The sequence below is a fragment of the Papio anubis genome, chromosome 10 (genome assembly GCF_008728515.1).
Source record: "Papio anubis isolate 15944 chromosome 10, Panubis1.0, whole genome shotgun sequence".
Lineage (NCBI taxonomy): Eukaryota > Metazoa > Chordata > Mammalia > Primates > Cercopithecidae > Papio > Papio anubis.
This window is the reverse complement of record NC_044985.1, coordinates 117634780-117658370: the sequence shown is the minus strand read 5'-3', so window position 1 is coordinate 117658370 and position 23591 is coordinate 117634780. Positions and strand designations below refer to the sequence as shown.

At 43.6% G+C, this 23591-nt stretch overlaps 9 protein-coding genes and 1 pseudogene across 10 annotated transcripts in view; 2 read left to right on the top strand and 8 right to left on the bottom strand.

The window, feature by feature from the left end:
• The window catches only part of UGT1A10B (UDP glycosyl transferase 1A10B), a 229057-nt gene that overhangs the window by 13381 nt on the left and 192085 nt on the right, over window positions 1-23591 (bottom strand).
• UGT1A9 (UDP glucuronosyltransferase 1 family, polypeptide A9) overlaps window positions 1-23591 on the bottom strand; it is a 107393-nt gene that overhangs the window by 13381 nt on the left and 70421 nt on the right.
• Window positions 1-23591, bottom strand: part of UGT1A7 (UDP glucuronosyltransferase 1 family, polypeptide A7) — a 97214-nt gene that overhangs the window by 13381 nt on the left and 60242 nt on the right. The gene's annotated exons all lie outside the window — the stretch shown is intronic.
• Window positions 1-23591, bottom strand: part of UGT1A6 (UDP glucuronosyltransferase 1 family, polypeptide A6) — an 85651-nt gene that overhangs the window by 13381 nt on the left and 48679 nt on the right. The gene's annotated exons all lie outside the window — the stretch shown is intronic.
• UGT1A5B (UDP glycosyl transferase 1A5B) overlaps window positions 1-23591 on the bottom strand; it is a 64514-nt gene that overhangs the window by 13381 nt on the left and 27542 nt on the right.
• Window positions 1-23591, bottom strand: part of UGT1A4 (UDP glucuronosyltransferase 1 family, polypeptide A4) — a 58695-nt gene that overhangs the window by 13381 nt on the left and 21723 nt on the right.
• Window positions 1-23591, bottom strand: part of UGT1A5A (UDP glycosyl transferase 1A5A) — a 58695-nt gene that overhangs the window by 13381 nt on the left and 21723 nt on the right.
• Window positions 4064-5068, top strand: LOC101010285 (annotated as a pseudogene). Its single transcript, XR_004176658.1, has one exon. The product of XR_004176658.1 is annotated as a dnaJ homolog subfamily B member 3-like (transcript).
• On the bottom strand, window positions 15997-21946 carry LOC101010645 (UDP-glucuronosyltransferase 1-3). Its single transcript, XM_017947097.3, is given in 5 exon segments — window positions 15997-17911; window positions 17914-18220; window positions 18222-18337; window positions 18340-18551; window positions 18553-21946. Coding segments are annotated over 5 exon segments (981 nt in total). The 5' UTR covers window positions 18771-21946; the 3' UTR covers window positions 15997-17783.
• On the top strand, window positions 21917-22954 carry LOC101009916 (dnaJ homolog subfamily B member 3). The gene has a single exon (XM_003919616.3). It carries the CDS (start codon window positions 22007-22009, stop codon window positions 22679-22681), a length of 675 nt encoding a protein of 224 aa, XP_003919665.2. The 5' UTR covers window positions 21917-22006; the 3' UTR covers window positions 22682-22954.

Genomic DNA, 23591 nt, shown 5'->3' with positions numbered 1-23591 from the left:
TGAACCTGAAAGAGCCAGTCCTATAAGATAGATCTTGAGTGGCTAAGTTGGCCTGGATTTAAAATAGAGCCAACTGGTCCTTTGCTTACTACAGGTCACACAGTTACTCTGAGCATCCTGAAAACCTGTACCTTTTCATAGTTGAGATTTTCAGCATTCACCCGAATCAACCAATTAGAGCTCAGCCACTCAGGGCTCAGCTTCATCAACCAATCAGAATGCAGCTGCATTGACCAATAAGAACTAAGCAAGTTTCTATCCTTCATTTGCATAAATGGACCTGATTGGGAACCTCAGAAGGAACTTTTTGCCATGAAACCTGCCTTCCTTGTGTTCTGTGGAACTCGCCTTCATTGTATACCAGAGGCTGTAACTCCCTGGTTTGCAAACTGTTCACTGGAACAGTCTCTTTCTTCCAAACTTCTTTTCAGAGAACTTTTGTCCACAACAGGAAACCAAATAGATAAGCAAATTCAATGAAGTTAAATTGTACTCATTCCACTGGCCCAAGATCCAGGGGGAAATAAGGCATTTGGGGAAATTCTGATGACTGAGTTGAAGGCAAAAGGGAAAGATGAGCAAAAACAATAACTCAGATTGGTATTTTATTGACCATGGACTCTGGGGCAAGTATTGTGCAGCCAGAACTGGAAGTACTACACTCTTTTCTTTGGGGATATACTGCTGTACCATACAATCCCAACATAATTGCACAGATCCCAACATTTTAACCATACACAGCACAGGCCAGCCATACTTGGGGATGTTCTTAGAGGATTATAGAGAAACAGCTAACCAGAGTTTTGGTATCCTGTGGGACATATTAACAAGTACTTAGAGTACCCTCTCATTCTGCTCCTTAGAGTAGGTACTTCAGCATGCACATGCACACTGAAGCTCTTCCCCACGCCCAAGCACTCTTCATTTTTTAGGACCAAGATTCTGGGCAAGCAGAATAGACATAGCAATGCTTTCACTCTTTGTTGTGTCCTTATCAGAAATTCTGAAATTCACAGTTCAATTTAAACCTTAAGGGTGATAATTCTTCCAAAGTCCCAATGCCATGTGAGTGCATTTGTGGATTAAAGGGAGAAAAGAGGCTATAAACACGTAAGTCACCACTGTAATGATTTTATGACTTTCCTGCATCACGCAGAGCTTCCAAGCTTTTTGAGGCTGCTGCTGCTGTGTACCTGGATGGTTTGGGGCCACAGATCTGCCCTTGACCAAGAAATACTTACTAATCTGAATAGTAGGCAATCCACATTCACGCTCATGAATTACAACAGAAAACCATTGCTAAGCAATCCAATTAATCTCTGCTCTGGAACCAAAGCAGAATCCATTGCTAATTCCCTCATCCACCAAATATTTATGGAATGTGTGAGCCCTACTGTATGCCAGTCACTATGCTAGGAACTAGGGCCAGAAGGCCAAGTTAGAAATGGTCCTTGCCTGAAAGGAGGGGTCAGGTGGACGGAGACAAATTCAGGACCAGGCAGTTACAGGGCATGGTGCTCTGGGGGCTGAGAAATCACACGGCAGGGCAGCAATGTGATGGTCTTGCTTTGAGGGCTACTAAAGAGTGACATGTCCATGGAAAGTGTTTCTGGAACCCTTTTGAAGGTACTTCCTTTTTAAGCTGAAGACCTAAGTTAATAGGCCACCACTTGACACACTCCCAGCTCCTTTCATCAAATCAGAATGAAGGGGCTTGTTACTAAAGGAGCAACATAAACATGTCCATTGCCCTGTAGATTATCTACAGGACCCTCCAGGGAAACAAAGCCACCGTCCTTGAATCACCACAGCAGTTTGTTCTGCTCTGCCTTACATCTTTTAGCAGTTTGCATATCTGTCCTTGCTATTAGACTATAGCTATATCCTTTACATCTATTCCTTACACGCAAGATTTTGGCTTTGGAATCATGCCGTCACTCAGGTGCCAGTACACGGTTTTGGAGACAGTAAACACTCTGGACATGCTTCTCTATACAGGTGACTTTCCTTCTCTTTTCGTTCTAGACCCTGTATCCAAGATAGCAAGTAGTGCTGAATCTGGATGTTTCTACCACTGTCTCAGATCCACATGCCATGGTCCTATTTCAGGGCCCCGGCCCCGCAGTTCCCCAACCCCCAGCTGTCCTTTCTGAATCACTGCATCGGCTGCCAACTGAAAAACCCCACGTCGCCGCCACTTCTAGAACCTTGATCAACAGCTTCCCGGGCACAGAAGAAAATTCAGACTCCTCTGCCTTGCTCTCAAAACTCTGGGATAGATCCCAGTCCCCCTGTCCAAGCTCATTCCTCCTCTCTAGCTCTTCTGCTTGCCCCGTCCCTCTGCCTCTTACCCTCCAGTCATTCTGGATCACTTGTTGTTCCCCAAACTTGCTTTGATGTTCCCAAATCGCTTTGTTCACTCTGAACTCTACCCTCAGCCAGCTTACTATGACTGTTCATTGCGTGCTTACCAAGTGCCAAGTCCAGGTTTCAGTTATGTCACTAGAGGTTATATAAACTCAGAAGTTTGTTCTGGTGAGATAACACATCCCCATTAGCCCTAATACCCTTTATGAACTCTTACAATGTTCTTCAGTTAATCATTTTCCCTTTAGAACTGAGTGACCTTTACTAGTGTAATGTCTCACAATTTACCAAAGCAAAGAATCCAGTGTCAAAAAGAGATTAAGGAGGAGGTGAAGAGAACTCAGATCTCAAAAAATTATCCCCTCAAAATTCATGGTCATGACATAGCAGTTCTAGTGGAAATAATCACTGCATCTCAAGTTTATAGCACGCCAGTGTATGGCTTCGATACAGTAACTAGTGCTGTATTTCCTTTTGTCTGAGAGGATCTCCCTGGTGTTTGTTTTAGCAGTCAAGAAAAGTGAATAACACACACAGTTGACCCTCCATATACTCGGGCTTCACATCTGCAGATTCAGTCAACAGCAGATTGAAAATATTTGGGGGGAATAGAAATGAAAAAAAAATACAAATAATACAAAGAAAAAGCCAATACTGTAAAACAACTTTTTACACAGCATTTACATTTATTATGTAAAAGTAAGCAAGAGATGATTACGGGTTTAAAGGAGGATATGAGTAGGTTATATACAAATACTGCACCATTTTATAAAAGGAGCTTGAGCATCTAGATTTTGGTATGAGGAGGAGTGTTGTCCTAAACTAATCCCTTCAGAATACCAGGGACTACTGTACTAGACTAGCAGGTCTCAAAGAATGAGCCAGAAATCCTAGGGATCCCCAAGAATTTTTCAGGAGAATTTTGCAAAGTCAAAACTATTTCCATAATAATCCTACTTGATTTTTTCACTGTCATTCTCTCACAAGTGTACAGTGGAGTTTTCCAGAAGCTACATGGGTGATGTGTAATATCACAATAGATTGAATGCAGAAGTTGACATGAGAATCCAGCTATTAAGCCAAGTACTAAAGCGAGATGCAAAAAATGTAAAACAATGCCACTTTTCTCACTACATTTTGTCTGAAAAAAGTTAAATAAAAATAAGATTTGATAGTGTGCCATGGGTTTCTTATTAAATTGCCCAATGAATATGTCATTTAAATTCTGTTTTAATCTCTAACGCAGTATATATATGATAGGTATAATCCACATCAACTAAAGCAAACGGGTACCAGGGCTGGAACATTAGAGAACTGCAGTCCTAAACAACATGATGTCTTCAGCCCCGGTCAGACTAAACTCACTCCCACCACCCTCTTCCCTCCTGTGGCCGAGGAAAAAGACTGATATAAAGCCGACTTTAAGAAAAACAGTTCTTCGGGCAGCTAAAGTCAACCCCTTCTCTTTCCCGCAACCTTATTCCCACCCTTTTTGGAGACCGCCTGGGCAGGGGCCGGAGTGGGCGGGGCCTGGTCGTGGAGCATCACAGAGCCTCACAGAGAGCAGGGCCAGTCCCAGCAGCACTGCATCCCGGGAAGCGAGGCACTCATAGGCCTCGACCAATGAGATGTGGCTGCGTCACAAGGGGCGTCCCTCCAGGCGACCCAGGTCGCCAACCACTCGGGCCCGCGCTCGCTGCGCCAGTGCCCCGCGGGCCGTTCTGGGAGTCCAGCATGGTGGACTACTACGAGGTGCTGGGCGTGCCCCGGCAGGCCTCGACCGAGGCCATCAAGAGGGCTTACCGCAAGCTGGCGCTCAAGTGGCACCCGGACAAAAACCCCGAGAAAAAAGAGGAAGCAGAAAGGAGATTCAAGCAGGTGGCCGAGACCTACGAGGTGTTGTCGGAAGCCAAGAAACATGATGTGTACGACCGCTATGGCGAGGCGGGGGCGGAGGGTAGCTGCGCAGGTGGCAGACCCTTTGAGGACCCCTTCGAGTACATCTTCAGCTTCCGCGACCCGGCCGAGGTCTTCAGGGAGTTCTTTGGTGGCCAGGACCCATTCTCCTTTGACCTCTTCGGAAACCCGCTGGAAAATATTTTTGGGAGTCGGAGGAACTCCCGGGGAAGCAGAAGCAGAGGGTCTGCACCCCTTTTCTCCACCTTCAGTGAATTTCCAGCTTTTGAGGGTGGTTTTTCTTCTTTTGATACAGGATTTAGTTCCTTTGGCTCCCTGGGAAGTGGGGGCCTTTCTTCATTCTGCATGTCCTATGGTAGTGATGGGACAGGCAGCTTCAAGTCCATGTCGACTTCCACTGAAATAGTTGATGGCAAAAAAAACCACCACCAAGAGAATCATTGAGAATGGCCAAGAAAGGGTTCAAGTGGAGGAAGATGGAGAGTTGAGTTACAGTCCTTCATAATAAATGGCATAGAGCAGTTGCTCCACATTGACACCGAGTAATCCCAGTCCACATTTGACTTAAAGCACATCTGGAGGAATAGTGGACTTTTTTTAGGATTGAAAGTGAACTTTGCTTTCAGAAAAACTGTACCCAAGAATTTATAAACATTTTATGCCAATGCCTGTCTTTACCATTGGGACTACTACGGATAGGACCTCTGTTTGTCTTTCGATCACTGTAAACATCTGTATGCGCTTTGCTGTTTATTAAACTTAAGCCTGAGGCTGACAATGATTATTTCCTTGTGCTAGGACAGAATGTTCTGCTCAGCACTTTAAGCCTTAACTTTTTCTGTTGGGAAAGAGTTGAGCCAGGTGGTTTGCTCTAAATCATTTGACTTCAATGTTTTACTGTGTGGTGGTGAAATTATGAATATATTAATACTCTGGCTTAATTTAATGATGGTTTTTAATTGCACATAAATGCTGGTGATGTAGGAAGAGTTGACCATTATTTAGATAAAAGGTTAAACCCAGGCTTTATAAAAGCAGGTAAACCTGGTAAGGTGGATGCATTAGTTTCCTATCATGGCTGTAACAAATTACCCAAACTTGGTGGCTTAAAACAACACACGTTTTTTTCTGTTAATATTTTGGAGGTCAGACATTTGAATCCCGTATCACTGAGCTGAAATCAGTGTAAGAAGCATGTTCCCTCTGAAGGCTAAGGACAGACCTTGGGGTTACATGGTTGGTCAATGGCGTACTAGGACTGTCTTCAGCCCTAACGTGGTTCTCCAACTATGGTAGGTCCCAGAAATGTAAAAAAAGCATTTCCAGAAGGCCACACAGGACTATCCTATTGCTGTGCTTGGGACATATCAAATTAGGTTGATGAAAGCCAAGTGTATCTGTAATATTGTTTGGGTGAGTCACCATATACACAACTGAGAGAGTACCTTTCTGTTGGCACGGGTTATGCCCCAAATGAAGACCTTTTGGGGCATGTTGTCTTGGGGTAGTCCATCACAAAGGGTCCCATCTTACAGGGTCAACTCTGAGGAAAGGTTTGCATAAGACATGAGAGCAAAAGGGCAACTGAACTAGACAGGCTAAAAAAAATTAAGAGCAGCATGCTGGTAATTTTTTACAGAAAAATCATGGCCTGAACACATCATTAACCAACAAAGACTGTGATAATGGGTTTAGATATGCTCTAGAACCCTCAAAATTCAGTCTGCATGGAATGGCACCCAAGCAATAAACAGCAGGAACATGGCAGTTAGCTGGCACCATCCCACAGGGGCACACAGGGTCTCACACTGAACTCTGAAATCAACATGCTACAAGGTGCCTGGGTAGTTGCTTCTTATATAATAATTACACAAGAAGTATCAGAATAAGACAGCCTGTCAGGGCTTTTGAAAAATGAGTTCATATTTTAGAGAACCAGACAAGGGAACTTACATGTGTGAAGATACTCACTGAGTAGTTTGCTGGGAGTGGGTTTGCTTTTGGAGCAGTTCAGGGATGAAAAGAGTTTTGAGAGATAGTAGGAAGGCATGGAAACAGTTTCATGGTAGTTTTGTGTGTTGGAAATCACCACTCTGGGTAGGGTAGAATGAGTGGGATTGTATCTACACAATTGGTTACATAAATCCTATTGTTCGGGTCAGCAAAGAGTGGCATACCAGTGTCACTCAGAGGTAGTGGGTCCCTGTAACAACTCTGGCTAGTTTTAACAGTTGAAAGCAAACACAACGTTCAAATTTTGATATATCCTGGATTACTGATGTCATAAATGGGAAGTGTTCCTTTTACAGAAGTGTAAAGCTTGATTGATTATTGTTTGTTTGTTTTAGAGATGGGGTATTGCTCTGTGGCTGTTGCCTAAGCAAGATTATACCTCACTGTAACCACAAATTCCTGGGCTCAAGTGATCCTTCCTCCTCAGCATTCCCAGTAACTGAGACTACAGCTACCACGCCTAGCTAATTAAAAAAAATCTTCTTGTAGAGATGGGAATGATGTTTACCCACTCTGTTGTCCCAGCAAGAGCATTTTATTTAAAGAATTTTTAGAATTCAAAAATCTCCTTTTAAAATGTCTCATCTCAAAAACATAACTGCTAGAGGCCTGTATGTGTGTACTCATCTCTTATAAAAGGATTTGATAAATCAGGTTTTCAGAATGGAAAAAGGGGTATTTCCTCTGGTGCAAAGATGACCATCTTGAGACTCCTAAAATGAATTCCCTCCGTGGAATCACTTGTTCCTTCTCACCAAGCACAGTGGGCAAGGAAAGGCATGACCCTATGAGCCCCAAGAGACCTGGAGTCCTGTGACCAACTCAGTAGGGTCCAAAAAACCAAAATGCCAGCTATCTTTTCTGTCTAGAGCTCAACACAGCTGGTTTTAATTCAGCTTACATCACACACTGGAGAGCATCTGGAAGAGGGAATGATCCTTTCTGTCCATCATCTTCTTCCCCTCTGATTCCACTTTCTGTCTCCAAACAGGTAGAGAGACTTCCCCATCGTGGGAAATCATTCACATAACAGCTTACCTTTCTAGGAATTTCTAATTCCACTTTCTCATCAATGTTCTCAATAAATCTAGATTCATTTCCTTTTCTCACACTCTCCTTTAAACCCTTTCAGTATAACATCAATCACCACCAATCTTGTATTAGTCTGTTCTCACACTGCTATAAAGACATACTCAAGACTGGGTAATTTATAAAAGAAAGAGGTTTAAATGACTCACAATTCCACATTGCTAGGGAGGCCTCAGGAAACTTATAATCATGACAGAAGGTGAGAGATAAGCAAAGGCATGTGTCACATGGCAGCAAGCAAGAGAGATAAGAGCTTGTGAATGAATGGGGAAGAGCCCCTTATAAAACCATCAGCTCTCATGAGAACTCACTCAGTAGGATGAGAACAGCATGGGGGAAATTGCACACATGATCCAATCAGCTCCCACCAGGTCCCACCCTTAACACATGGGGATTATGGAGATTACAGTTTGAGATGAGATTTGGGTGGAAACACAGAGTCAAACCATATCATTCTGCCCCCCTGGCCCCTCCCAAATCTCATGTCTTTTCACATTTCAAAACCAATCATGCTATCCCAACAATCCTCCAAAGTCTTAACTTATTTCAGCACTAACTCAAAAGTCCATAGTCCTAAGTCTCATCTGAGACGAGGCAAGTCCCTTCCCCCTATGAGCCTGTAAAATCAAAAGTTAGTAACTTCCAAGACACAATTGGGGTACAGAAATTGGGTAAATATTCCCATTCCAAATGAGAGAAACTGGCCAAAAAAAGGAGGGGGGGCTACAGGCCCCATGCAAGTCCAAAATCAGGCAGGGCAGTCATTAAATCTTAAAGCTCCAAAATGATCTCTTTTGACTTCATGTCTCACATCTAGGTCATGCTGATGCCAGAAGTGTGCTGTCACAGTCTCAGGCAACTTGGACACTGTGGCTTTGCAGGGTAAAGTCCCCCTCTATGCTGTCTTCAGAGACTGGCATTGAATGTCTGCAGCTTTTCCAGGCACATAGTGCAAGCTATTGGGTCTACTATTTGGGGTTCTGGAGGATGGTGGCCTTCTCACAACTCCACTAGGCAGTGCCCCAGTGGAGACTCTGTGTGGGGGCTCCAACCTCACATTTCTTTACCACCCTGCCCTAGCAGAGGTTCTCCATAAGGGCTTCACCCATGCAGCAAACTTCTGCCTGGACTTCCAGGCGTTTCCATACTCCTCTGAAATTTATGTGGAGGTTCCCAAACCTAAATTCTTATCTTCTGTGTACCCACAGGCCCAACGCCACATGGAAGCTGCCAAGACTTGAGGCTTGCACCCTCTGAAGCAACAGCCTGAGCTGTACCTTGGCCCCTTTTAGCCATGGCTAGAGTCACTGGGACACAGGGCACCAAGTCCTGAGGCTGCACACAGCACGGGGGGCCTAGACCCAGCCCACAAAACCATTTTTCCTTCCTAGGCCTTCAGGCCTGTGATGGGAGGGTCTGCTGCAAAGGTCTCTGATATGCCCTGAAGCCATTTTCCACATTGTCTTGGCGATTAATATTTGGCTCCTCCTTATTTATGGAAATTTCTTTAGCCAGTATTTCTGCAGCTGGCTTGAATTTCTCCCCAGAAAATGGGTTTTTCTTTTATACCACATGGTCAGTCTGCAAATTTTCCAAACTTTTATGGTCTGCTTCCCTTTTAAACCTAAATTCCAATTTCAGATCATCTCTCTCAAGTTCATAGTTCCACAGATCTCTAGGGCAGGGGCAAAAATGCCACCAGTCTCTTTGCTAAAGCATAGTAAGAGTGACCTTTGCTCCAGTTCCCAACAAGTTCCTCATCTCCATCTGACACTCAGCCTGGACTTCATTGTCCACAACATTATCAACATTTTGGTCAAAACCATTCAACAAGCCTCTAGGAAGTTCCAAACTTTCCCACATCTTCCTGTCTTCTTCTGAGCTCTCCAAACTGTTCCAACCTCTGCCTGTTACCCAGTTCCAAAGTCACTTGCACATTTTCAAGTATCTTTATAGCAGTACCCCACTCTCCATGGCACCAATTTACTGCATTAGTCCATTCTCACACTGCTATAAAGACAAACCCAAGACTGGGTCATTTATAAAGGAAAGAGCTTTAGTTGACTCACAGTTCCATGTTGCTGTGGGGGCCTCAGGAAACTTATAATCCTGGCAGAAGGTGAGAGAGACGCAAAGCCATGTCTTATATAGTGGCAAGCAAGAAAGAGAGAGGAAGAGCTTGCAAGTGAAGGGATAAGGGCTCCTTATAAAACCATCAGATCTCATAAGAACTCACTATGATGAGGGCAGCAGGTGGAAAACTGCCCCCATGATCCAATCATCTCCCACCAGGTCCCATCCTTGACCGGTGGGGATGATGGGGATTACAATTCAAGTTGAGATTTGGCGGGGACACAGAGCCAAACCATATTAAATCTAGTGTAACCTCATGCTGGGAAAGAGTCAGTGGCCTCACTATTGCATACATTCACCTGTTCTTTACCATACTCAAAAATTAGCCTTGTTGATGTGGAATTCTCTAAGGGGCATAGCAAGAGTGATCTGTGCCACAGTTCCCAATTTGTTCTGCTCCACTGAGATAACAGTGAAGATTTGAGCAATGTAGTTAACACTGGAGAATATGTTCACACTGAAAAACTGGAAGAAAAGGCCAAGAGTCACTATTTAAATGCCATCCCATTTTTCAACATTTTTACAAATCTAATAAACCCATATTTTATAATTGAATAACTACACTGCATAAGAGGGAAAATCACCAATAAAAAAAAACATCATGCGGTTTGATTTAAAAAATGAAACTTACAGTATTTTGCAATAATACCTATGTTAATAAAAAGAATTACAGAAATAAAAATACAAAAGGATCTAAAGTTATGGAAGTTCATATGCATTCGGTGAATATGACATAAAAAGGATGAATTCATATCAATGAACCCCAAATATTCTGGAATAATGAAAGCTGCCTTTGAAATGTTTGATAAAGGAGTAGATCCCACTATAGAAACTTGGAGTGGGATAGGGTGGGTTTGGTGATGTGATCAGCCTCTCCTGAGAAATGCTTCCCTTGTTGGACACATGTCCATTCATCACTGTCCCCAGGTTACTGGGCTTATACACTCACAGTTTATCTCCTCCCTAGTCCCTTCCACAATTTCTTGATAATTTCAGCATTCCAAGTAGAAGACCCATTTGACCTGCAACCATCACTATTCCTTCCAAAATCTGAGATGTCCACACGTCATGCACCAGACCCCAAATCCTGAACAGAAAATCTTTTGTTAGCACAGATCCCTCTCTGGAAACTGAATTCCGTGTGTAATTCCATAATCACAGACAGACATCCCACTTTCATTGCCCTACTTCCACTGAACTGAGTCAACCTCTTTGACACTTCTACTTCCTGTGAGTGCTTACTTAGGTCTCCTGTGGTCACCTCTCTATCTTTTGCAAGATGGGACCACTAAAAATTATCATGTTAACTATTGTAATTTGCTGTTGTATCATCTTTCCCCTGAAAAATATGCAAACAAAAAATCCAGGATGGGTCAATTCTCAATGTAGAGTGTCCCTGCTCCTGCCCAATGAAGGGCATGCACAACCATGACTATGGTGCCTTTACAAACGAACAGTCTCCATGAGTCACACCAGTCCTTGCCCATCCTTTGACAAACATTCGTGTCTGCCTCTTCTTCCTCTCAGTGACCATTTAAAACCTGAAATACCCTACTAGAGACCCCTTAACAGTTTATCTCATGGAAGACTATCATGACAACAAGCAGAAATAAAAGCCCTGGAAAGAGAAGTAGATATAGAAGCAATTGTAAGTAAACACATTTTTTAAAAAAGTGTTTTGCTTGGAACATTGATTGGATGAAGGCACGAACACCAACCTGAGATAGTGGCTTCCTGTTGGCACAGTTGATGCCCCCAATGAAGACCATGTTGGGCATGATCGGCCTGGGGTAGTCCATCACAAAGTCCCCTCGGAACAGCCACACGGATGCATGGCTGAGAAGATCCACCACTGACACCTCTCTCTGAAAAAGCTCAGAGGCAAGGCTTGCATAAGGGGCAGAAAGAGCATCGCAAATGTAGGACAGGGCCAGAGGATAGAGCATGTTCTTGACCCTTTGCAGGAATGTCATGTGATCTGAATTGGTTGTTAATAACTTAGGAATATAGGAGTAAGGATTTGGACACTGTGTGCCCTTAAAGTCTAAATCGCATGGAATGTTCCTTAAAAAAAACACAGCAGGAATTGACAGGTACTTAGCCAGCACCACCCCACAGAGGTAAATGGGGTCTATTAAAACCACATCAAAGGAAGTAGCATTCAGGTGCCTCATTAGGGTCTCATTATGCAGTAGCTCCACACAAGACCTATGAAAGACCAAAGACATATTTTTCAAAATTGCCATGCTTTTAGAAAATGTCTTCAGAAAATGTTCTGTTTCAAAGTACAGTTGAGTGTGGCCCAGCACAAGACGATCAAATTCATCCTGGGTCCACGGAATGGCATAGGTTGTCAGGGTGAAAAAGTTATCTTCTTTGATGTGCATTTTCACCTCCGGGGTGAGGACCACCGCCTGGTGGCCTCTGGCATGGAGCTCCCGCACGGCTTCCCGCATGCTAAGCCAGTGGCTGCCATCAATGGGTACCACCAGCACCTTCCCACTCTCAGCCCAGGGCTGGACACTGAGGAGGAGCAGCAGTCCTGTAGCCAGCCACAGCAGGGGAACCTGGGGTCCTGTGGCCATCTCAGCAGAAGCCGCCAACAGCTGACTGTCCACCCCACGCTGTGCCTTCTACATTTGTTTTCTTCATCTTAATTACCTTGTCACTGAGCCACCTAGCAAATCATCATGTAATTGGAAGACAGAGTGCCCTCCTCTAGTTAATTATTACCGATAAACCAATCATTGTCTTTCATTATGGCCCCCACCTTGGGAAAGACCGATCACTCCTATCTTGAAAAGCTCATCTGACCCTGCGCTCACTCTGGGGAACATCCAAGTTTACGCTCTTGTTTCTCATCCAATTCCCAACACAAGGCTGTGAACACCCATTTCATGTCACTGCCTCCTACTTCTCTATGAACCACATTTATCAGGTTGCAGCTGAGGTCTGAGAAGTTACCACTGCCCTAGTCCCCAACCATATGCTCTCTGCTGGATGTGACCCTATTTGCTAATGCTTCAAACTCTTTCTTCTCATGTATGAGTAACATAGCACATCCAAAAAACATACAACATTGCTAAGCCAGCTTTCTCTAAACAGAGAGTGTGTAGGCTGGCTATCTGGTTTTGGTCATTTTTCACACCAGGATGTTTCTTGTAAGGATCAAAGAGGACTATCTCTGAAGTGGCTGTCAATATGAAAAAAAGCTGCAGGGAGGCTGAGCTCAAGATGTGGTTATCAGATTCTTGGGAAGACCTTGTTGAGGATTCTCCATCTATCCCATGGAATAAGAGGTCCTGCTGCCTAAAGCACACATGGGCAAGATAACCCTAGCAAGGACCCACGGTGGGTTCAGGGAGCTCCCTGCTCACCAAGGGACTGGGGGAGCTAGAACCTGGCCTCAGATCTTGTACAGTCTGAATTCCTCTTCTGAATGCTGAAGGCTCCAGTCTTCTGCAAGTCTGCTTAAAGACTAAAGTGTCCATTCATCCAGGCCTTTATTTCATCCCGAAGATTATGATCAGGCTTTTCTCCAAGTCAATCCAGCACCAAGTTCTGATAAGAACAGTTCCTCCAGAACAGCATGGGCTGCATAACTTGTGGGGACCCAAGTTCAAATTTCAGATGGAGAATTAAATGTGTGCCCTTCTAAGAGAGAGACACCCTGAGCACTCACAAGGGTCTCAAGTCCACAAAGTTCGTCCTGTTCTGGAAAGTCACCACTACATGTGCTCACAAGATTCCTCATGCCTCCTTGTACTGGTCACCCCAGGATGATGTGGGCAGGTTCTCTGGTCTGTGCACACTTTCTATCTCACTGTCTCTGTGTCTTCTTGCCTGGCCATGTCTGCCATTTCTGTTGAGGCTGAGGCTTCCCTTAGAGAGGAAGTTACCCCCATTAGAGATCCACATTGATAACAGATTCCACCTTTGGACAGAAAATATAGGACAGGCAGCGAATGGAAGCATCCACCAGGGACACACCCAGCTCAAGGGCAACACAAGCAGGATGGCACAGAGAAGGAAGGTCTTCAAGGGCTTTGGGAACTCTCCAGGGGAGGACAATTCCTGGGGAATTGTGAAGATATAAAGGGCTAGAAAGGGATTCTTAGCTGTGAGTGCAACGTCGCAGCCTCTGAATTATACTTCCAACCCATTTAAAATTCTTTCCCTCTAAGCACCCTCCTGATGAGCCCAAGGAGGGGTGGAACACACCTGGGAGGTTGCTCTTGCCACATTCGTGGGCTCCCGTGTTCTGCCTCCAAGTAGTGGTGTTTTATTTAAACAGTAAAGTCACCTGATTTCAAGTGACACATCTGGAACACCTAGACACTGGGGAGGCCCATGTACCTTGGAAGATGATGGTACTCCAGAGACCTGGGGGTGCTGAGGAGAGCAGAACTACAGGGAGGGAGGAGCTCCTGGTGCCTGGGAAACAGGAGCAGCTGCCCAAGGCACCAGCTTCCAGGGTCTGGAGATGAGGAGGGGTCTGGGCTGCACAGATAGACTTGGAGCCATCTGAATATGTGGTTGAAGCCATGGGTGTCAGTGAGGTCACCCCAGCAAAGTCCAGAGACAGAAAAAGGCATCCCAAAAACCTGACCTGTGTAGTCTTATTTGCCTCTGCCAATCTCACAGACCTAAACATACGAACTGGAACTCTTTCATGTTTTTAAGAGAACGTAGAAACTAATCTTCACATCTTGGGGTGGACAAAGTTTCCTTAGGGTACAAAAAGTACAAACAATAAAAACTTTGCTAGAATGTACCTCATCAAAATCTAGAACTTTTGCTCTTTGAAAGGTATCGTTTTTTAAAGATGAAAAAAAAAGGAAGACAAGGAGAAAACGAGATAATTGAATGGTAAGCTGATAGCTCTGAAGGCTGGAGAATAGAACTCTATGGAGTGCAGGAACAAAAATTAAATTTAAATTAAATTTAAAGGAACAAAAATTAAATTCCTCATATAGAGGAAAATCTCCTAGCTTTGAATTAGATGTGGGTTTCACTTTAAGCTTAGTGTCTGTGGTAGGCAGAATCACAGCCCCACGAAAGTATCTACATTGTAGTTCCTCAAATCTGGGAGTATGTTCCATTACAGGTGGAAGAGACTTCACAGACATGATTAAATTAAGGGTTTTGAGTTGGGGAGGTCATCCTGGATGTCTGGGTGGGACAATGTAATCACAAGGGCTCTTACAAGTGAAAGAGACAGATGTAAGAATTGGAGACTTGAAGATGCTGCACTGTGTCTCCATGGAAATGGAAAAGTGCCATGGAATTCCAAAATTAAGAAGGAAAAAGGAAATTTCTGTTAAAGGAATGAGCTTACACTCAATGGAAAGAATAAAATTAAGAACAGAGAGAATCAGAATGCTGACATCAAAGAAACTATCAGATTGAAACCATTCTGGTTTTTGTTGTATTTTAAATAAATAAATTTAAAAACCATAGGAGCTGAAACTCCTGAGCTCAATGATTCTCCCACCTGAGCCTCCCAAGTAGCTGGGACCACAGGTGCATTCCACTGCACCTAACTTTTCATACTGGAGTTTAAAAAACTGTTTTCTAAACTTTTAAAACACTATTTTCACATGCCAAAGAAATTTTCATTTTTTTAAGACAGGGCCTCGCTCTGTCACCCAGGCTGGAGTTAGGTGGTGTGAACACATGGCACACTGCAGTCTCCATCTCCTGGGATCAAGTGATCGTCCTGCCCCAGCCTCCCCAGTAGCTGGGACTACAGGCCTGCACCATCACAGCTGGATGATGTTCTGATTTTTTGTAGAGATGGAGTCTCAGCATGTTGCCCAGGCAGCTCTCAGACTCCTGGGCTCAAACAATCCTCTTGCCTCAGTCTCCCAAAGGGCTGAAATTACAGGTGTGAGCCACCCACCTGCACACAAATTATTTTAAAATTAAAAGAGATGGGGAATTTTAAAACTAATGTAGGGGTAGCAATACTGATATCAGATAAAATGTATTTTAAGAATTATTATCTAATGACAACAGCAAACTATGTGAAGAAAATACAAGTCTCAAACCTACATGCATCAATCTAATCACTATGTATAAAGCAAAAACTATTCAAGAACCAAAATATAACTGGAGCAGAATTTGTTATGTAAGGGGATTTTTAAAAAGACATCCTTCTCAGAATTGGGAAGGTTTAGTAGAGGGTTTTTAAAAGATAGAAAAATTGCCCAGTGTGGTGATGGCTCACACCTGTAATCCCAGCACTTTCGAAAGCCAAGGCTAGTGAATCACTTGAGGTCAGGCATTTGAGACCAAACTGGCCAACATGATGAAACTCCATCTCCAGAAAAATGCAAAAAAAATTAGCTGGGCATGGTGTCATGCACCTCTAGTCTCAGCCACTTGGGAGACTGAGGCAGGAGAATCAGTTCAACCCAGGAGGTGGAGGTTGCAAAGAGCCGAGATCCCACCACTGCCCTCCAGCCTGGGAAACAGAGCGAGACTCATTCTCAAAAAAAAAAAAAAAAAGAAGATAAAAATTGAAAAGACAGAATTTTAGTTGTGTCCATGGAACATTTATAAACATTGACCATATTGTATTCACTAACTGCATAGGACAACTGAGCACTTGAAATGTGGCTATTCCAAATGGAGATATGCTGTAAGTGTCAGATATATGCTAGAGTTTGAAGACTTAACAAGAAAAAAAAATCTATGAAAGATAGCTAAGTCATAATCTCATATTGAATACATGTTGAAAGAATAATATTTGGGATAAATCTGGTTTAATAAAATGCATTTTAAAATTAATTTCAGTGGTTTCTTTTTTGCTGGTTTCTAACATGCCCACTAGAAGAGTTTAAATTATGTATGTGGCTTACATTATATTTCTATTCTGTATTAGACTATCAAGTAACCGATTAAGAATTTCTTAAGTAGTGTCTTCACAAGAAACGTTTTCTTATTATAATGCAAAATAACTAGAAAAAATAAGAGGGAGATGACTACAAAAAATATTCACAATATCAGAATTAGGAAACAGACTTACAGACAGTCACTGCATCAAAGGAGAAATTTTAAAACTGATATTTAAATTATCTAAAAGCAGTGACAAGAACAGCAATTTTTAACAAAAACTGAGGGACATAGAAAAAGTTTTACTCAGAGCCCTCAATAGTTCATTAAGAAAAATCAAATGTAAAGAAATGTAACATTCCTCTAACGAAGTTAGAAAAGCAGTTACAAAATCAGCCAAAAGAAACGAGGATAAAATCATTAAGGCAAAAATAAGCTGCAATTAATGAGACAGAAAATGAAACAGTAAAAAGAATATACAAATTCCACAGTTATTTCTTTGAGAAGACCAGTCAAATAATTCAACCTATCATAAACTTCAAATCAAGGAGAAAGAGAGGCAGAAAAAACATGAGATTTCAAATATGGTCTTGCATATTTGCAGAAAAATTTCAAATCTAAGGGTCAACCAAACCAAGTAAGTAAGGGTGACAAAATAACAGGGAAATTAACGTAATAAAAATGATAATGGCATGCCTATCACAGATAACACATGATAAAGATTTTGGTGTAAATGATCTCTCATGCACTCAGTAAATTGGCATGAACACGGCAAAGGTCTCCAGGTGAAACACCTTGTTCTGCAGGAGTCTTTTAAACTCTAGTAATGATGATGACAGTTCTTCTTCTAAGAGGCCTAAGGTGATCTGTGAAAATTCTTCTTTATTCACTTGACCCAGAAACACCACAAAATCATGCAAAACAAGAGGTTTCAGTTTTCCTGTTCACTTAAAGGACATTCGTGAAACTACCCAGGCCATCAAATATGCATATACAAAGAGCCACCAAGTGTCTGAAAGTTGTCACTTTACGGAAGCAGTGTGTACCATTTCGATGTTGCAATGGAGGGGCCGGCAACGTGCCCAGGGCCGAACAGTGGGGCTGGACACAGGGTCGGTGACCCAAATAGGGTGCTGGATTTTAGATGCACATGCTTCAAAATGCAAAGAATAATGCTGAATGTAAGGGTTTAGGTGTAGATTCTCCCATCATTAAGCATATCCAAGTAAACAAAGCATCCAAATGAGCCATGGGTCTTGCAGAGCTCATTATCAGATTAACCCTTACATGACCCCCACTGCCATATCAAGATGATTTTTACTGATAAGGAACAAATTGTTCCTAAACCTGAGGATGAGGTTGCATAGGAGAAAAAGATATCCTAGAAGAAAATAAAGGAAAAAAATACCTATGGCACCAGAATAAATTCAGCATAAAGTAAATCCAATTGTAGGTAAACATGTTTTTAAAAAGTGTTTTGTCTGGAACATTGATTGGATGAAGGCACCAATACAGACTTGAGATAGTGGCATCCTGTTGGCACAGTTGATGCCCCAATGAAGACCATGTTAAGCATGATCAGCCTGGGGTAGTCCATCACAAAGTCCCCTTGGAGCAGCCACATAGATGCATGACTGAGAAGATTCGCCACTGACACCTGTCTCTGAAAAAGCTCAGAGGCAAGGCTTGCATAAAGAGCAGAAACAGCATGGCAAATGTAGGGCAGGACCAGAGGGCAGAGCATGTTCTTGACTCTTTGCAGGAATGTCATGTGGTGTGAATTGGTTGTTAATAACTTAAGAATACAGGAGGAAGGATTTGGACATTGTGTGCCCTTAAAGTCTAAGTCACATGGAATGTTCCTGAACAAAAAACACAACGGGAATCGACAGGTACTTAGCCAGCACCATCCCGCAGACAGAAATGGGGTCTGTTAAAACTACATCAAAGGAAGTAGCATTCAGGTGCCTCATTAGGCAGTATTATGCAGTAGCTCCACACAAGACCTATGAAAGACCAAAGACATATTGTTCATAATTGCCGTATTTCTAGAAAATGTCTTCAGAAGATGTTCTGTTTCAAAGAACCATTGAGTGTGGCCCAGCAAAAAGCGATCAAATTCATCCTGGGTCCATGGAATGGCATAGGTTGTCAGGGTGAAAAAGTTCTCTTCGTTGATGTGCATATTCACCTCCGGTGAGGACCACCGCCTGGTGGCCTCTGGCATGGAGCTCTCGCACGTCCTCCCGCATGCTGAGCCAGTGGCTGCCATCAGCGGGCACCACCAGCACCTTCCCACTCTCAGCCCAGGGCTGGACACTGAGGAGGAGCAGCAGTCCTGTGGCCAGCTGTGGCAGGGGAACTTGGGATCCTGTGGCCATCTGAGCAGAAGCCATCAGCAGCTGACTGTCCATCCCACGCTGTGCCTCCTACATTTATTTTCTTCATCTTAATTACCTTGTCACTGAGCCACATAGCAAACCAACATGTAATTGGAAAACAGAGTGCCCTCCTCCAGTTACTTATTACCCATTAATCTATCATTGCCTTTCATTATGGGCCCCACCTTGGGAAAGACCGATCACTCCTGTCTTGAAAAACTCATCTGACCCTGCGCTCACTCTGGGGAACATCCAAGTTCAAGCTCTTGTTTCTCATCCAATTCTCAACAAAAGCCTGTGGTAACCCATTTAACGTCACAGCCTCCTACTTCTCTGTTAACCACGTTTATCAGGCTGCAGCTGAGGTCTGAGAAGTCACCAACAGTGGTAGGCAATAGTAGGCAATCCATATTCACGCTCATGAATAACAACAGAGAAACACTACTAAGCAATCCAATAAATCTCTGTTTTGGAACCAAAGCAGAATCCATTGCTAATTCCCTCATCCACCAAATATTTATGGAATGTGTGAGCCCTACTGTATGCCAGTCACTATGCTAGGAACTAGGGCCAGAAGGCCAAGTTAGAAATGGTCCTTGCCTGAAAGGAGGGGTCAGGTGGACGGAGACAAATTCAGGACCAGGCAGTTACAGGGCCTGGTGCTCTGGGGGCTGAGAAATCACACGGCAGGGCAGCAATGTGATGGTCTTGCTTTGAGGGCTACTAAAGAGTGACATGTCCATGGAAAGTGTTTCTGGAACCCTTTTGAAGGTACTTCCTTTTTAAGCTGAAGACCTAAGTTAATAGGCCACCACTTGACACACTCCCAGCTCCTTTCATCAAATCAGAATGAAGGGGCTTGTTACTAAAGAAGCAACATAAACATGTCCATTGCCCTGTAGATTATCTACAGAACCCTCCAGGGAAACTAAAGCCACCATCCTTGAATCACCACAGCAGTTTGTTCTGCTCTGCCTTACATCTTTTAGCAGTTTGCATATCTGTCCTTGCTATTAGACTATAGCTATATCCTTTACATCTATTCCTTACACGCAAGATTTTGGCTTTGGAATCATGCCGTCACTCAGGTGCCAGTACATGGTTTTGGAGACAGTAAACACTCTGGACATGCTTCTCTATACAGGTGACTTTCCTTCTCTTTTCGTTCTAGACCCTGTATCCAAGATAGCAAGTAGTGCTGAATCTGGATGTTTCTACCACTGTCTCAGATCCACATGCCATGGTCCTATTTCAGGGCCCCGGCCCCGCAGTTCCCCAACCCCCAGCTGTCCTTTCTGAATCACTGCATCGGCTGCCAACTGAAAAACCCCACGTCGCCGCCACTTCTAGAACCTTGATCAACAGCTTCCCGGGCACAGAAGAAAATTCAGACTCCTCTGCCTTGCTCTCAAAACTCTGGGATAGATCCCAGTCCCCCTGTCCAAGCTCATTCCTCCTCTCTAGCTCTTCTGCTTGCCCCGTCCCTCTGCCTCTTACCCTCCAGTCATTCTGGATCACTTGTTGTTCCCCAAACTTGCTTTGATGTTCCCAAATCGCTTTGTTCACTCTGAACTCTACCCTCAGCCAGCTTACTATGACTGTTCATTGCGTGCTTACCAAGTGCCAAGTCCAGGTTTCAGTTATGTCACTAGAGGTTATATAAACTCAGAAGTTTGTTCTGGTGAGATAACACATCCCCATTAGCCCTAATACCCTTTATGAACTCTTACAATGTTCTTCAGTTAATCATTTTCCCTTTAGAACTGAGTGACCTTTACTAGTGTAATGTCTCACAATTTACCAAAGCAAAGAATCCAGTGTCAAAAAGAGATTAAGGAGGAGGTGAAGAGAACTCAGATCTCAAAAAATTATCCCCTCAAAATTCATGGTCATGACATAGCAGTTCTAGTGGAAATAATCACTGCATCTCAAGTTTATAGCACGCCAGTGTATGGCTTCGATACAGTAACTAGTGCTGTATTTCCTTTTGTCTGAGAGGATCTCCCTGGTGTTTGTTTTAGCAGTCAAGAAAAGTGAATAACACACACAGTTGACCCTCCATATACTCGGGCTTCACATCTGCAGATTCAGTCAACAGCAGATTGAAAATATTTGGGGGGAATAGAAATGAAAAAAAAATACAAATAATACAAAGAAAAAGCCAATACTGTAAAACAACTTTTTACACAGCATTTACATTTATTATGTAAAAGTAAGCAAGAGATGATTACGGGTTTAAAGGAGGATATGAGTAGGTTATATACAAATACTGCACCATTTTATAAAAGGAGCTTGAGCATCTAGATTTTGGTATGAGGAGGAGTGTTGTCCTAAACTAATCCCTTCAGAATACCAGGGACTACTGTACTAGACTAGCAGGTCTCAAAGAATGAGCCAGAAATCCTAGGGATCCCCAAGAATTTTTCAGGAGAATTTTGCAAAGTCAAAACTATTTCCATAATAATCCTACTTGATTTTTTCACTGTCATTCTCTCACAAGTGTACAGTGGAGTTTTCCAGAAGCTACATGGGTGATGTGTAATATCACAATAGATTGAATGCAGAAGTTGACATGAGAATCCAGCTATTAAGCCAAGTACTAAAGCGAGATGCAAAAAATGTAAAACAATGCCACTTTTCTCACTACATTTTGTCTGAAAAAAGTTAAATAAAAATAAGATTTGATAGTGTGCCATGGGTTTCTTATTAAATTGCCCAATGAATATGTCATTTAAATTCTGTTTTAATCTCTAACGCAGTATATATATGATAGGTATAATCCACATCAACTAAAGCAAACGGGTACCAGGGCTGGAACATTAGAGAACTGCAGTCCTAAACAACATGATGTCTTCAGCCCCGGTCAGACTAAACTCACTCCCACCACCCTCTTCCCTCCTGTGGCCGAGGAAAAAGACTGATATAAAGCCGACTTTAAGAAAAACAGTTCTTCGGGCAGCTAAAGTCAACCCCTTCTCTTTCCCGCAACCTTATTCCCACCCTTTTTGGAGACCGCCTGGGCAGGGGCCGGAGTGGGCGGGGCCTGGTCGTGGAGCATCACAGAGCCTCACAGAGAGCAGGGCCAGTCCCAGCAGCACTGCATCCTGGGAAGCGAGGCACTCATAGGCCTCGACCAATGAGATGTGGCTGCGTCATAAGGGGCGTCCCTCCAAGCGACCCAGGTCGCCAACCACTCGGGCCCGCGCCCGGGGCTGGCAGCTGTCCCGCTCGCAGCGCCAGTGCCCCGCGGGCCGTTCTGGGAGTCCAGCATGGTGGACTACTACGAGGTGCTGGGCGTGCCCCGGCAGGCCTCGACCGAGGCCATCAAGAAGGCTTACCGCAAGCTGGCGCTCAAGTGGCACCCGGACAAAAACCCCGAGAACAAGGAGGAAGCAGAAAAGAGATTCAAGCAGGTGGCTGAGGCCTACGAGGTGTTGTCGGACGCCAAGAAACGCGACGTCTACGACCGCTATGGCGAGGCGGGGGCGGAGGGTAGCTGCGCAGTCGGCAGGCCTTTCGAGGACCCCTTCGAGTACATCTTCAGCTTCCGCGACCCGGCCGAGGTCTTCAGGGAGTTCTTCGGTGGCCAGGACCCATTCTCCTTTGACCTCTTCGGAAACCCGCTGGAAAATATTTTTGGGAGTCGGAGGAACTCCCGGGGAAGCAGAAGCAGAGGGTCTGCACCCCTTTTCTCCACCTTTAGTGAATTTCCAGCTTTTGGGGGTGGATTTTCTTCTTTTGATACAGGATTTAGTTCCTTTGGCTCCCTGGGAAGTGGGGGCCTTTCTTCCTTCTGCATGTCCTATGGTAGTGATGGGACAGGCAGCTTCAAGTCCATGTCGACTTCCACTGAAATAGTTGATGGCAAAAAAATCACCACCAAGAGAATCATTGAGAATGGCCAAGAAAGGGTGGAAGTGGAGGAAGATGGAGAGTTCAGTTAAAGTCCTTCATAATAAATAGCAAAGAGCAGTTGCTCCGCATTGACACCGAGTAATCCCAGTCCACATTTGACTTAAAGCATATCTGGAGGAATAGCGGACTATTTTAGAATTGAAAGTGAACTTTACTTTCAGAAAAACTGTACCCAAGAATTTATAAACGCTTTATGCCAACGCCTATTATTGTTGGGACTACACGGATAGTACCTCTGTCTTTCAATCGCTGTAAATATCTGTATGCACTTTGCTGTTTATTAAACTTAAGCCTGAGGCTGACAATGTTTATTTCCTAGTGCTAGGACAGAATGTTCAGCTCGGCACTTTGAGCCTTACTTTTTTCCGTTGGGAAAGTGTGAACCAGGTGGTTTGCTCTAAACCATTTGACTTCAATTTTTTAGTGTGTAGTGGTAAAATCTATGAATATATTAATACTTCTGAATTAATTTAATGATGGCTTTTAGTTGCACATAAATGCTGGTGATGTAGGAAAAGTTGACCATTATCTAGGTAAAAGGTTAAACCCAGACTTTTTAAAAGCAGGTAAACCTGGTAAAGTGGATGCATTAGTTTCCTATCACTGCTGTAACAAATTACCACAAACTTGGTGGCTTAAAACAACATGTGTTTATTCTCTTAATATTTTGGAGGTCAGACATTTGAATCCCGTATCACTGAGCTGAAATCAGTGTAAGCAGCATGTTCCCTCTGAAGGCTGAGGACAGACCTTGTGGTTACATGGTTGGTTATTGGTATACTAGGACTGTCTTCAGCCCTAACGTGGTTCTCCAACTGTGGTAGGTTGCTGGGGATAGGCCCCCAAATCTGGCCAGAAGCTGGCACCCAAACTGGCCATAAACAAAATCTCTGCAGCACTGTGACATGTTCATGATGGTCATGATGCCCACGCTGAAGG

Bases quoted from the DNA above. Each gene is read 5' to 3' on its own strand.
- LOC101009916 (XM_003919616.3), top strand. From the start codon at position 22,007: ATGGTGGACTACTACGAGGTGCTGGGCGTGCCCCGGCAGGCCTCGACC.